This window comes from Bubalus bubalis, chromosome 9, assembly GCF_019923935.1.
Source record: "Bubalus bubalis isolate 160015118507 breed Murrah chromosome 9, NDDB_SH_1, whole genome shotgun sequence".
Lineage (NCBI taxonomy): Eukaryota > Metazoa > Chordata > Mammalia > Artiodactyla > Bovidae > Bubalus > Bubalus bubalis.
The window spans coordinates 88,599,732-88,615,137 of record NC_059165.1 but is presented as its reverse complement, the minus strand read 5'-3'; the positions used below and the strand labels follow the sequence as shown (position 1 = coordinate 88,615,137).

General features: G+C 37.4%; 1 protein-coding gene across 6 annotated transcripts in view; it reads left to right on the top strand.

The window, feature by feature from the left end:
* The window catches only part of MEIKIN (meiotic kinetochore factor), a 128,895-nt gene that overhangs the window by 48,000 nt on the left and 65,489 nt on the right, over positions 1 to 15,406 (top strand). For all 6 annotated transcript variants that reach the window (XM_044947862.1, XM_044947864.1, XM_044947863.1 and 3 more), the window contains 3 exons: positions 5,080 to 5,119; positions 11,477 to 11,529; positions 14,075 to 14,145. In XM_044947862.1, coding sequence (XP_044803797.1) covers positions 5,080 to 5,119; positions 11,477 to 11,529; positions 14,075 to 14,145 — 164 coding nt within the window. The remainder of the gene's footprint in view (positions 1 to 5,079; positions 5,120 to 11,476; positions 11,530 to 14,074; positions 14,146 to 15,406) is intronic.

The following is a 15,406-nucleotide window of genomic DNA, read 5'->3' as shown; positions in this document are numbered from 1 at the left end:
CTTTGCCACATTGTATTTGCCCCATTGTATATTCTTGCCTCCTTTGTCAACAAAAAAAAAAGGTACCCATAGGTGCATGGGTTTATTTCTGGGCTTTCTATCTTGTTCCATTGGTCTATATTTCTGTTTTTGTGCCAGTACCATACTGTCTTGATGACTGTAGCTTTGTAGTATAAACTGAAGTCAGGAAGGTTGATTCCTCTAGCTCCATTCTTCTTTCTCAAGACTCCTTTGGCTATTCAGGGTCTTTTGTGTTTCCATATGAATTGTGAAATTTTTTATTCTAGTTCTGTGGGAAATGCCATTGGTAATTTGATAGGGATTTCACTGAGTTTGTATTTTGCATTTGGTAGTATAATCATTTTCACAATATTGATTCTTCCTACCCAGGAACATGGAATATCTCTACACCTGTTTATGTCATCTTTGATTTCTTTCATCAGTGTCTTATCATTTTCTGTGTACAGTTCTTTTGTCTCCTTAGGCAAGTTTATTTCTAGATATTTTATTCTTTTTGTTGCAGTGGTGAATGGGATTGATTCCTTAATTTCTCTTTCTGATTTTTCATTGTTAGCATATAGAAATGCAAGTGATTTCTGTATATTGATTTTGTATCCTGTGACTTTGCTGAATTCACTGATTGGCTCTAGTAATTTTCTGAGAGTATCTTTGGGGTTTTCTGTGTACACTATCTATCATGTCATCTGCAAACAGTGAGAGCTTTACTTCTTCTTTTCTGATCTGGTTTCCTTTTATTTCTTTTTCTTCTCTGATTGCTGTAGCTAGGACTTCCAGACTATGTTGATTAACAGTGTTGAAAGTGGACATGCTTGTCTTGTTCCTGATGTTAGGGGGAATGCTTTCAGTTTTTCACCATTGAGAATAATGTTTGCTGTAGCCTTCTCATATATGGCCTTTACTAAGTTGAGGTAGGTTCCTTCTGTGCCCATTTTTTGAAGAGTTTTAATCATAAATGGTTGCTGAATTTTGTCAAAGGCTTTTTCTGCATCTATTGAGAATGTCGTATGGCTATCTTTCAGTTTGTTAATACAGTGTATCACATTGATTGATTTGTGTATATTGAAGAATACTTAAATCCCTGGAATAAACCCAACTTGATTGTGGTGTATGAGCTTTTTGATATGTTGCTGAATTCTGTTGGCTAAAATTTTGTCAAGGATTTTTGCATCTATGTTCATCAGTGATATTGGCCTGTAGTTTTCGTTTTTTGTGTTGTCTTTGTCTGGTTTTGGTATTAGGGTGATGGTGGCCTCGTAGAATGAGTTTGGAAATGTTCCTTCTTCTGCAATTTTTGAAAGAGTTTTAGAAGAATAGGCATTCGCTTTTCTCTAAATGTTTGACAGAAATCTTCTGTGAAGCTGTCTAGTCCTGGGCTTTTGTTTAGGGAGAGATTTTTTATCACAGCTTCAATTTCAGTGCTTATAATTGGGTTGTTCATAATTTATATTTCTTCCTGGTTCAGTCTTGGAAGATTGAACTGTTCTAAGAATCTGTCCATTTCTTTCAGGTTATCCATTTTATCGCCAAATAGTTGTTCATAATAGTCTCTTAGAATCCCTTGTATTTCTGCATTGTCTGTTGTAACCTCTCCTTTTTCATTTCTAATTTTGTTGATTTGATTCTTCTCAATTTTTTGCTTGATGAGTCTGGCTAAAGGTTTGTCAATTTTTCTTATCTTCTCAAAGAACCAGCTTTTAGTTTTATTAATCTTTATTATTGTTTGTTTCATTTCTTTCTGCTTGGATATTTATGATTTCTTTTCCTTCTACTAGTTTTGGAGGGCTTTTTGTTCTTCTTTTTCCAGTTGTTTTAGGTGTAAAGTTAGGTTGTCTATTCGATGTTTTTCTTGTTTCTTAAGGTAGAATTGTATTGCTATAAACTTACCTCTTAGGACTGCTTTTGCTGCATCCCACAAGTTTTGAGTTGTCATGTTTTCATTGTCATTTGTTTCTAGAAATGTTTTGATTTCCCTTTTGATTTCTTCAGTAACCTGCTGGTTATTTAGAAACATATTGTTTAATCTCCATGTGTTTGTGTTTCTTAAGGTTTTTTTTTTTCCTTTCTTGTAATTGATATCTAGTCTCATAGCATTGTGGTCAGAGAAGATGCTTGAAAAAATTTCAATTTTCTTAAATTTACTGAAGTTTGATTTGTGACCCAAGATGTGGTCTATCCTGGAGAATATTCCATGTGCACTTTAGAAGAAGGTTTACTCTTCTACTTTTGGATGAAATATCCTGAAGATATCAATGGGATCCATCTCATCTAATGTATTATTTAAGACTTGTGTTTCCTTATTAATTATCTGTTTTGATGACCACTTCATTGGTGTGAGTGGGGTGTTAAAGTCTCCTATTATTATTGTGTTACTGTCAACTGCCCCCTTTATGTCTGTTAGTGTTTGTCTTATGTATTGAGGTGCTCCTATATTGGGTGCATAGATATTTACAATTGTTATGTCTTCCTCTTGGATTGATCCCTTGATCATTATGTAGTGTCCTTCCTTATCTCTTGTAATCATCTTTATTTTAAGGTCTATTTTGTCTGATATGAGGATTGCTACTCCAGCTTTCTTTTGCTTCCTATTTTCATGGAATATATCTTTCCATCCTCTCACTTTCAGTCTATATGTGTCTTTAGGTCTGAAGTGGGTTTCTTGTAGACAGCATATATATATAGGTCTTATTTTTGTATCCATTCAGCCAGTCTGTGCCTTTTAGTTGGAGCATTTAATCCATTTACATTTAAAGTAATTATTGATATATATGTTCCCATTGCCATTTTCATAATTGTTTGGGGTTGATTTTGTAGATCTTTTTTCTTTTCTTGTATTTCTTGACTATATAAGTCCCTTTAGCATTTGTTGTAAAACTGGATTGGTGGTACTGAATTCTCTAAACGTTTGCTTGTCTGAAAAGCTTTTGACTTCTCCATCAGTTTTGAATGAGATCCTTGCCAGGTACAGTAATCTTGGTTATAGATTTTCCCCTTTCAATACTTCAAATATATCCTGCCATTCCCTTCTGGCCTGCAGAGTTTCTGCTGAAAGATCAGCTGTAAAACATATGGGTTTCCCTTGTATGTTACTTGTTGCTTTTCCCTTGCTACTTTTAATATTCTTTCTTTGTGCTTAATCTTTGTTAGTTTGATTAGTATGTGTCTCGGTGTGTTTCTCCTTGGGTTTATCCTGTATGGGACTCTTTGTGCCTCTTGGACTTGGTTGACTATTTCGTTTTCCATGTTGGGGAAATTTTCAACTATAATCTCTTCAAAGATTTTCTCATACCCTTTCTTCTTCTCTTCTTCTTCTGGGACCCCTATAATTTGAATGTTGGTGTGTTTGATATTGTCCCAGAGGTCTCTGAGAATATCCTCTATTCTTTTCATTCTTTTTACTTTATTCTGCTCTTCAGAAGTTATTTCCACCATTTTATCTTCCAGCTCACTGATTCATTCTTCTGCTTCAGATATTCTGCTACTGGTTCCTTCTAGAGCATTTTTAATTTCAGTAATGGTGTTGTTTGTCTCTGTATGTTTATTCTTTAATTCTTCTAGGTCTTTCTTAATTGATTCTTGCATTTTCTCCATTTTGTTCAAGTGTTTTGATCATATTTACTATCATTATTCTGAATTTTTTTTCAGGTAGTTTGCCTATTTCCTCTTCATTTATTTGGACTTCTGTGTTTCTAGGTTGTTCCTTCATTTGTGTAGTATTTCTCTGCCTTCTCATTCCTTAAAAAACTTACTGTGTTTGAGGTCTCCTTTTCCCAGGCTTCAAGGTTAAATTATTTCTTCCTTTTGGTTTCTGCCCTCCTAAGGTTGGTCCAATGGTTTGTGTAAGCTTTGTATAGGGTGAGATTTGTGCTGAGTTTTTGTTTGTTTGTTTGTTTGTTTTTCTTCTGATTGGCAAGGCTGAGTGAGGTGGTAATCCTGTCTGCTGATGATTGGTTTTGTATTTTTGTTTTGTTTGTTGTTTAGATGAGGTATCCTGCACAGGGTGCTACTGGTGTTTGGGTGATGCCAGGTCTTGTATTCAAGTGGTTTCCTTTGTGTGAGTTTTCACTATTTGATACTCCCTGGGGTTTTTTCTCTGGTAGTCTAGGGTGTTGGAGTCAGTGCGCCCACTCCAAAGGCTCAGGGCTTGATCTCTGAAGTCCCCTGTGCTTGAGTTTCCTCAGTAGTCAAGAAGGAGTAGTGACAACATCTACTCTGAAGGCATGCTGTGCCACTTCTGCAGACCCTTTTACTGGCACCAGGATCTGTGTCCTCCAGCTGAAGTCATCCCTTAAAGTCAGCCTCCTTGATGAATAGCCCTCTCTCTTAGATGATCCTCTGGTGATTTGAAGATTTTGAAATCCATTGGGACCTATGTGGTCCTCCTGGGTCCCAAAGTCTTTCTTCACAGTCTTTTGATGCCACCCTGCATGCAGGCAAGATAGTGGCCACCACAGCTCCATCCAGATCACGCCCCAGGCACTCCAGTGTGTCTCTGTGTAGCTAGACCAAGTCTTTGCCCAGAACCTGGTTCAGGCTGTGGTGCAGAGTGAGTGGGGCTGGGGCACTTCCCCTTTTGGGTTGGGAAGTACCATGTGGGTCTCTTTGCCCTGATTTTTGGCAAGCCAGGATGTGTGTACTCCTCATTCCAGACCTACTGTCATCTCAGTGGATTTCTGAGCAGGAAAGGAAGTTTGTCTCATGCACACAGGACCCCAGGACTGTGATTCCCAGGTTGGGTTTAACTTAATGCTCCCCAGGGGAAGGGTCTACCCACACAGATGTTTTATTTCATTACAGATTCCTCCCAGGGACACACGTCCTGACCTGATGACTTTTTTTTTTTCCCAGCCCAGCTGATTATGTGGAGATCCTTCTTTCAGCTTTGGTGGTATAGACATTTTCCTGCCAGTTTCCAGTTAGTTTTCCATGAGAATTATTCCACATGTGGATATATTTTTTTTATATGTTTGCTGTGGGAGGTGAACTCCATCTTCTCCTATTCTGCCGTCTTGATTCCCCTCCCCTGAATTATATTCCTAATAGATCTTTTTTCCCCCTTAGGTACCTCTTCAGAAGACTATCAGAAATGCCACAGAAAAGTGTAAGAACTAACATTTTTTAAAGTTGTTGTGTTTTTAATGCTTTTTGTTCTCATAGTTATATAGCAAGTATGATTATTAGCCCAGAAATCCAGGTGTTTGTTTATTCAATATTTGTTGAGGACTCACTATATATGCCAGGACTGTTCTGATTACCAGAGTATATTTTCTATCTATCCATCTGTATGTCTGTCTATCTGTCTAACTATATAATTGTTGTAACAAAATTGATTAAAAACAAAATTTCTGCCTTAATTGAGTCCACATTCTAGTTGTAGGATATTAACAATAAATTAATAAGCAAGTAAATTTATACCATGCTGCTGCTGCTAAGTCACGTCAGTCGTGTCCGACTCTGTGCGACCCCATAGACGGCAGCCTACCAGGCTCCGCCATCCCTGGGATTCTCCAGGCAAGAATACTGGAGTGGGTTGCCATTTCCTTCTCCAGTGCATGAAAGTGAAAAGTGAAAGTGAAGTCACTTAGTCATGTCCAACTCAGCGACACCATGGACTGAAGCCTACCAGGCTCCTCCATCCATGGGATTTTCCAGGCAAGAGTACTGCAGTGGATTGCCATTGCCATTCTATATGGTAATAAATGCTATGGAGAAAAATAAAGCAAGATAGGGGGCTACAGAGTATTAGGGTAGAGATTTGCTCTTTTAAGTATTGTGGTCAGAGACTCACCATTGAAAAGGTAGTATCTGAGCAGAGACATAAGAAGTAGATAGACCAAGCTGTGTAATTCATTGGAGAACATTCCAGGTAGAGGGACTAGCTGGAACCATACTTAAGGCAGGAAGGCTTGGGCTCCTGGTGTGAAGTGAGGAGGAGTAGTGAGTTAGGAGATAAGGGGGAAAAAAGATCTATTCGGAATATAATTCAGGGGAGGGGAATCAAGACAGCAGAATAGGAGAAGATGGAGTTCACCTCCCACAGCAAACTGGCATCAAGATGCCAGGTCAAATAAAGCATTTTAGGCAAGTATAAGTGACTTTTAAGGCTGTTGAATGGTTTAGAAGGATGATGTTATATGGCTTATGTATTGAAAGAATCATCCTAGCTGCTGTGTTGAGAACAGACTAGGATAAGACAAAGAATTAGGGAAATTATAGTTAGGAGAATACTGCCCTAACTGGGCAAGAAATATTGGACTACAGACCAGAGTGGCAAGAGAAGAGATAGTGAGAGGTCAGAGTTTGGATATATTTTCAAAGCAGGGCTAACAGAATCCACTGAAGGGCTGAATGGTGAAGTATGAAACTATTCCTGAGGATGGTCATGCCTCATGATTTACCTGAGACAGTCCCAGTATGTACCTGCTATTGTGACATAATCTTTAATAGAGCTGACTTTTACTCTCAGAAAGGTCCCAGTTTGGACAAATCATCACTGTAAATATAGATGTATAGGCCAAAGAAGGGGAGAAGTGAAGTTGGGTCTTGAGAGTGTCTGGGACCCATGAGTTGTCTCTGAATTTTTACTAATTTGTGTGGCAGGTTTCAAGGCTAGTTCTATACCTGGTCTGGACTCTACTGATAAAGTCATTGATGAACTTATAGCCTTATTTTGGGCCTGAAGTTCTCCATTGCTGATTCTTCTTCACCTTAGCTTTCGTTACCACCCTAAGCCCCTTAAGCCTCATTGAAGTTCTCCACCAAGACTTTGACTTCATTTTCTTTCTGCAACCTTCATGGTAAACTCTCCTAGACACAATAGCCCTATGCCAGGTATTTTGGTTCTAAATTTGACCACCTTCTCTGCATTGCCTTTGGTTTGTGAAACCTTTTGAACAAGAAAGATGTTAAATGTACTTTCATGTAGTCTTAGAGTTTGGAAAGTGACCTCAATAGATGAGAACAAATTAAAATGACAATTACTCTATCCCTCATTCTGTGTAGAACCATGTATGTCACGCTTGTAATAGATGAGATCAAAACCTCATTCTTTCATCATTAACCCATCACCAACCTCCAAGTTTCAGGTTTAAAAATAAAATAAAATTAAAAAAAAATAAAAATAAAAAAATTTAAATAAAATAAAAAAAAGAAAAAGAATGCACTGAGAGGATGAAATGATCGAGAATGTTTATGTTGATGTTTGGCAGAAACCAACACAATTGTGTAAAACAGTTATCCATCAATTAAAAAATGAATAATTTTTTTAAAAATGTTTATTTCTTTGATAAGAGTTGTTGGTATCATATGCAAGGAGAGAGAGAAACTTCTCCCTCACTACAACACAAGAGAAGAAACCCCCAGAGAACCATTTGGAAAGTTCAACATGTATTCTCTGGAATTTGGTTTCTGACTCACATCTGGAAAGGTTCAAAGCAAGAAGGTCAGTTAGATGCTGTGGAGTGGCTGATAAAGAGGATGCTAGATATACTTTCAGAGTTTTGCACAGCAAAGATTTGTGCATATTGCCCAAATGTCAGACATAGATCCCACAGAAGGGATCATCTTGAAAGGGACCATGTCCAGTAGGACTTCTTGGAAAAGACAAAATAAACTTGACTAAAAGAGGTTGGAGGGACTTCCATGGTGGTCCAGTGGTAAGACTTCAAGCTCCTAATGCAGGGGGTCTGGGTTCAATCCCTGGTCAGAGACCTAGATCCACATGCTGCAACTAAAGATCCTGCATGCCGCAGTTAAGACCTGGTGCAGCCAAACAAGTAAAAAATTTAAAAACACAATGAAAAATATATTTAAAAAAAACAAGGCTGGAAATTGTATCATCAAATGCAAAATCTGAGAACATCATAAAGAGCAGTAAGTGAGAGCATCCTAGGGATAGGGAAATCTTATCTTGAACCCTTCAAAATATAATACTTCAGGTTTGAAAGAGTCAGCATTTGGTTATCTGCCATACCCAAAGGGCACCAAGGACATGTTATAATAGTTATCAATTAAGATCAGGATAGACCTTTCCTATTTTTTCCTACAATTCCTTCCTGCTGCTCCAATGCCAGAGAATCCTAAAGAGTAGTTAGCAAATGGGAGAGGGAAAATAACAAGAAATAGAAGGGGGAAAAAAAAAAAACTATAGTTGCTTTCCTCACTTCAGGAATCTAACTCAGAGCTAGGTTGGGAAAAGGAAGAGGTTTAAATTAAATAATGAGTTTAGTGTTGTGATATTATGTATTTTAGTTGCTCAGTCGTGTCCGACTCTTTGCAACCCATGAACCATAGCCTGACAGTCCCCTGTCCGTGGAATTCTCCAGGCAAGAATACTGGAGTGGATTGCCATTTCCTTCTCCAGGGGATCTTCCCAACCCAGGGACTGAACCTCAGTCTCCTGCATTGCTGGCAGATCCTTTACCATCTGAGCCACCAGGGAAACATTGTAACTGTTAATCTTGTTTTAATACTTAAGTCCCAGGTGAGGATGTGCTCATTTGTCTTTGCTTTGCAGCCAAGTTCTGTGATTTACAGTTATCACAAACCTGGCACAGGAGTTTCTGCTTGTTACCCCAGTGCAGTTCTGGAAATCCAAAAGTTTCCCTGAGCGATCTTCCTGAGAAGCCTGTAGAAGTTGCCATTGTCCGCTTTTAGCCACTAGATGGTGATAGAGCAGAATCCAGGTTTTCTTGTGACATATTCTGAAGACATCCAGCAGGTTAAAGAGGCAAAAGTAATGAGGAATGTTTTATGCTGTTAATATGAGTAGGTAGGCAGTGAGAGCAAGTTCTCCATGTGGGCATGGGTGAGACACCCTCTCTTCAGCAAGCATCAGCATAATAGTGCAGTGCTTCTCAAGCTACTTGTGCTAAAAGGCTGGGTTTTTATTCTCAGACTGTGTTTCAGTGCCTCTAGTTTTGAAGAAGACTAATAGTGGGGTGTTTATTACCTAAAAGTGTGTGTTTATTACCGGAGAGTACCACAAAAACAGTAAAATACACAAGAAATTTCATTTAGGGGCAAAAAAGTACTATTTTTGACAGGATGAATTTATTGTCTTTGAATTGTATTTGTTGTATTTGTTTCTTTTTTTCTATTTTTACAATTGAAGTATAATTGAATTACAATGTTGTGTTAATTTCTGCTGTGCAGCAAAGTTATTGGGTTATACATACATATTCTTTTTTGCATTATTTTCCTTTATGGTTTATCATAGGATATTGAATACATTAATAGTTCTCTATTCTATACAGTATGTTCTCTATGCAGTTGTTTATTCATTCAATATATAAAAGCTTACCTCTGCTAACCTCAACCTCCCACTCTATCGCTCCTGTAACTCCTTCCTGCTTGGCAATCACCAGTCTGTTCTCTATGTCTCTGATTCTGCTATTTCATAGATAGGTTCATTTGTGTCATATTTTAGATTCCATATATAAGTTATATGATAATCTCTGGTTGTGTTCGTGTTGCTGCAAATGGCATTACTTTATCCTTTTTTATGGTTGAGTAGTATTTTTTATATATATGTATATATATACTCCATTGTATACATGCACCACATCTTCTCTATCCGTTCAGCTGTTGATGGACATTTAGGTTGTTTCCATGTCTTGGTTATTGTGAATACTGCTACTATGAACACCCGGGTATATGCGTCTTTGAATTATAGTTTTCAGTTCAGTTCAGTTGATCAGTCATGTCCAGCCTTTTGCAACTCCATGAATTGCATTATAGTTTTAAATTTGTCTTTTTGACAGGATGAATTTAAAGGGGAAATATGAAGGAGTAAAATTCTTTTTGCTTACTGAGTTCAACTTCTCACTAAAGCAGTAATAGGAATTTAAAAATAATCTTTTCACATTTAGTTTTCAAGTCCACTGGAGACTCAGAAACCCCACTTTGGTGATCAAAGGCTGAGCTTTGGTCTTTTTGTATTCTTATAATAACAATCCTCTTTCACACATTTGATTGGGGGCAGTCTCATTTACAAAAGAATAAAATAGAAAAAGAATATTAATTTTTTAAAGTATTATCACTGGGACGACCCAGAGGGATGGAATGGGGAGGGAGGAGGGAGGAGGGTTCAGGATGGGGAACACATGTATACCTGTGGTGGATTCATTTTGATATTTGGCAAAACTAATACAGTTATGTAAAGTTTAAAAATAAAATTTAAAAAAAAAGATTAAACATAATTGAAAAAATAAATCTTAAAAAACAAAACAAAACAAAACAACAACAAAAAATAAATAAAGTATTATCTCTCATGTTACTTGAGATCCTTACCAGAAGAATGCTAGAAGACAAGACTGCTATTCTTTTTGCATAAATGAGATAATCATGACTCAAAACAGGTTAAGTAACTTTCCCAAGGCCACTCAAGTGTAAGTAGCAGACCTGAGCTTTAAATCGAGATCTGTCTGATTCTAAATGCTGGAGATGGGGCGGAGAAAAGGGAACCCTCTTACCACTGTTGGTGGGAATGCAAACTAGTACAGCCACTATAGAGAACAGTGTGGAGATTCCTTAAAAAACTGGAAATAGAACTGCCATACAACCCAAGCAATCCCACTGCTGGGCATACACACTGAGGAAACCAGAATTGAAAGAGACACGTGTACCCCAATGTTCATCACAGCACTGTTTATAATAGCCAGGACATGGAAGCAACCTAGATGTCCATCAGCAGATGAATGGATAAGAAAGCTATGGTACATATACACAATGGAATATTACTCAGCCATTAAAACAGAATTCATTTGAATTGGTTCTAATGAGGCGGATGAAACTGGAGCCTATTATACAGAGTTAAGTAAGTCAGAAAGAAAAACACCAATAGAGTACATTAACGCATATATATGGAATTTAGAAAGATGATAACAATGACCCTGTATGCGAGACAGCAAAAGAGACACAGAGATAAACAGTCTTTTGGACTCTGTGGGAGAAGGTGAGGGTGGGATGATTTGAAAGAATAGCTTTGAAACATGTATATTACCATATGTGAAACAGATCGCCAGTCCAGGTTTGATGCATGAGACAGGGCACTCAGGGCCAGTGCACTGGGACAACCCTGAGGGATGGGATGAGGAGGGACGTGGGAGGGGAGTTCAGGATGGGGGACACGTGTACACCCGTGGCTGATTTGTGTTAATGTATGGCAAAAGCCACTACAATATTGTAAAGTAATTAGCCTCCAATTAAAATAAATAAATTAATTAAAAAATTAAAAAATACTATGCTTTGTACCTGTTGTCTCACACTGATGGATGCACATATTGCCTTTTCAAAAAACTATTAGTTCATATAGATATATTAACATTTTTCTAACTAGTTGTATTTTTTATATAGGATAATTGATTGCATGGGAATGTGCTTATTTTAAGTATTATTTGAAGATTCTCAAAAGCTACTGAAAGAGTAAAAGAATTCCATTAATTTGTTCTTATTCTAGCATGACGATGTTAGCAGACCAAAGTATTTCTCCAGAACCAAAGGCAGAATCAGGTAATTAATAATGAAATTTGAATCAGGTTCATATTCAGAATCATGTAATTAATCATGTAACTGATCATTTTTATAATCCTCTATTTCTTTATTTTTGTCACAGTATGGTATATGTTAAGAAAACTGGTAGCCCAGGAAATTGAGTGCTTTTTAGTGTGTGGTTGTATTTAAGAAATGAAGATGTGTGAGGCTAGGTCTTAACTATCCCCACAGTACCTATCATTAATTCATTTAATAAACATCTACTGAGTATATATTCTATACTAGGCATTACTGATATATACCAACAGGGAGTGATATATTTTTCCTGTCCTTGTAAATTTCAATTATAGGAGAAGAAGGTAATCAGTTAACAGATACATTGAAGTTATGTGTGATGATCAAAAAATAAAAGAAACAACAAAATGCCTTGCATTTTTTGGCCCTCTATTATGCAGTTTATTATTAGAATAAACTTAGCAAGACATTTACAACCTTATTAACATCTGCTACATTTCAGATTTCTATTTTCTTTATTTCCTGCAGTAAGTTTTATAGCATTTGTTTAGGGATAAATTTAAAGAATTGCTTGCTTTGTTCCTGATGCATATAAAAGTCTGTATGAGCTATAAAAAAAAGAATTTTTGGTGTTATCTTTACTGGTGGCATAGATGGTAAAGCATCTGCCTACAATGTGGGAGACCCAGGTTCAATCCCTGGGTTGGAAAGATCCTCTGGAGAAGGAAATAGCAACCCACTCTAGTGCTCTTGCCTGGATAATCCCATGGACGGAGGAGCGTTGTAGGCTACAGTCCATGGGGTTGCAAAGAGTCGGACACGACTGAGCGACTTCACTTCTTTTCTTCTCTTCTTACTTTAAGCAGTTACGTAATGAGCATTTAGAAAATGCTAGGTATTAAGAAGTTATGGGTATAAAAATGATTAAGGTGGTTTCCATCTTAAGGGAAATGAATCTGGTGATAATAAACTTGTAAAAGCACACATCCTTGAAAAGAGTAGCACCTACTACCCTGGAGGATGAGCATTAGAAGAAAGATTTGTTTTATAGATCAAAGATTAAGGAGCTTGTGAACAGGAGAAGAAAGGTTCAGTTCAGTTCAGTCACTCAGTCGTGTCCGACTCCTCGCGACCCCATGAATCGCAGCACGCCAGGCCTCCCTGTCTATCACCAACTCCTGGAGTTCACTCAAAGTCACGTCCATCGAGTCAGTGATGCCATCCAGCCATCTCATCCTCTGTCGTCTCCTTCTCCTCCTGCCCTTAATTCCTCCCAGCATCAGAGTCTTTTCCAATGAGTCAACTCTTCGCATGAGGTGGCCAAAGTACTGGAGTTTCAGCTTTAGCATCATTCCTTCCAAAGAACACCCAGGACTCATCTCCTTTAGAATGGACTGGTTGGATCTCCTTGCAGTCCAAGGGACTCTCAAGAGTCTTCTCCAACACCACAGTTCAAAAGCATCAATTCTTCAGTGCTCAGCTTTGTTTATAGTCCAACTCTCACATCCATACATGACCACTGGAAAAACCATAGCCTTGACTAAACGGACATTTGTTGGAAGTAATGTCTCTGCTTTTCAATATGCTGTCTGCTGCTGCTGCTGCTAAGTCGCTTCAGTCGTGTCTGACTCTGTGCAACCCCATAGACAGCAGCTCACCAGGCTTCCCCGTCCCTGGGATTCTCCAGGCAAGAACACTGGAGTGGGTTGCCATTTCCTTCTCCAATGCATAAAAGTGAAAAGTGAAAGTGAAGTCGCTCAGTCATGTCCGACTCTTCGCGACCCCATGGACTGCAGCCTACCAGGCTCCTCTGTCCATGGGATTTTCCAGGCAAGAGTACTAGAGTGGGGTGCCATTGCCTTCTCCGAATATGCTATCTAGGTTGGTCATAACTTTCCTCCCAAGTAGTAAGCGTCTTTTAATTTCATTGCTGCAATCACCATCTGCAGTGATTTTGGAGCCCAGAAAAATAAAGTCAGCCACTGTTTCCACTGTTTCCCCATCTATCTGCCATGAAGTGATGGGACCAGATGCCATGATCTTAGTTTTCTGAATGTTGAGCTTTAAGCCAACTTTTTCACTCTCCTCTTTCACGTTCATCAAGAGGCTCTTTAGTTCTTCTTCACTTTCTGCCATAAGGGTGGTGTCATCTGCATATCTGCATCTGCATATCCTTCAATTAAAAAATAAATTTTTTTAAAATAAAGAAGGCTGAGTATGTTTTAAATGCTAGTAAAAAAAGTTATAGTAGAGAGAGAGTGGAAATGGAAGGATAATTAAGAATTCAAGTTACATTCAACTTTTTCTACTAATTGAAAGACAAATCTTTTATATAGAGTTTATTTATTCCTGTGAAACCTGGAGGTTTTGAGATAAATATATTTTTAAGAATTCTTTCTCCTGTCAGGTTGTTCAAGTTAGGTTGTTCTAAAACTATTACAAAATCAGTCATTAAAATCAATTTTTTTTCAAATTTGAGTTCTATTTTCTGTACTTTAGATGTAACAACAGGTTAAATAATTAACACTAACATATATTTTTGTTATAGATAATGCATCTTGTAGAGTTTTACTTGCTGAGAAAAATTACCCTTCGACCCCTGGAGAAAAAAAAGAAAAAGTAAGTATTGAAGCAGAATAACCTTATAAACCATAAAATTTCTTAATATAGAAAATACTTTTTTCTTTTAGACAATACTTTATATGAATTATTTTTCAGCTATTTAAACCAATAATTGAAAACATTTTTGGAGTTTCTCATATTACATTATTGTTGCATGCATATATACTCTATAAATTTAATGAAAGAGGATTAAAATGTACAATTTTTCCAATTTCTTTTTGGATAATTGGATATCTGTTACTAATTTAAAGTGACAATAATGCATTTGCTTTGTAGTCAAAACATGTTAATAATGTAATCAAAACATAGTAACAATGTTCTATGTTAAGGAATTATAAATCAGTACATTAGGCCTGGAATCTAGTGGTCTTTGGGGAGGAATTTGGACTTGACTTTGTATATAGCAGTAGCTACTATTGGAGTGGCTACTCAGTGTAAGCATTATTCTAAGCATTTTTTGTTAATTATATGTTTTTATAGCATTCCTGTTACGTAAGGTTTTCATTTGTTTTATTTTTTAGCTATTTTATAGCTGAGGAAAATGAGGTTTAAGTGTTAACCAATATGCTTGAGGAATTTATGGCAAGTCTTCCTTGATCTGAAGCCTATACTTTTTTCACTCTACCATACTGTCATTGTATAACTGGGGAGCAGATTGAAAGAGCGCAAGAGTGTCAGCAAGAAGATTCATTACAAAGATTTTTGGTGGGAGATTGTGGTAGCTTTAACTAGGATATTTTGTAGGACATATGAAAAAATATGCATGGATTCAAGATATTCTGCCTGTAGAGTTCATGGATTGGGTATAGAGGCAGAAAGAGTGAGTGATGTCAAGAAGGACTTCTAGGTTTGTGTCTTAAGCAGCTTTGATGGATAAAGGTGCTATATAATGTGACAGGAAAAGCAGGAGGTCTGAAGGCACATGAAGATGAAAATGTTGGAAGCACCACTGGCTGTAAGTTTGCAGGTCAGAAAAATAAAAGAGGAGTGTACAATATTACAGATATTTTAGAATGTATAGTATTGGACGAAATCACTTGGGAAAGAGTATCTAGAGAGTAAGGAAGAGAAAGGGATCCAGGATCAATTCTTGGAAAATTCTACAGCCAGATGGAAAAGAAAGAGTGGACATAGAGGAGGGGAAAATAAACAGCATATGGTATCATAGAAGATAAGGGAGGAGGACTTTTGCTCCTAAAAGGGAGAGTGGCCAGTTTTGCTGAGCGCTGCTTGCAGGTCGTGTTATAAAGAATTTTGG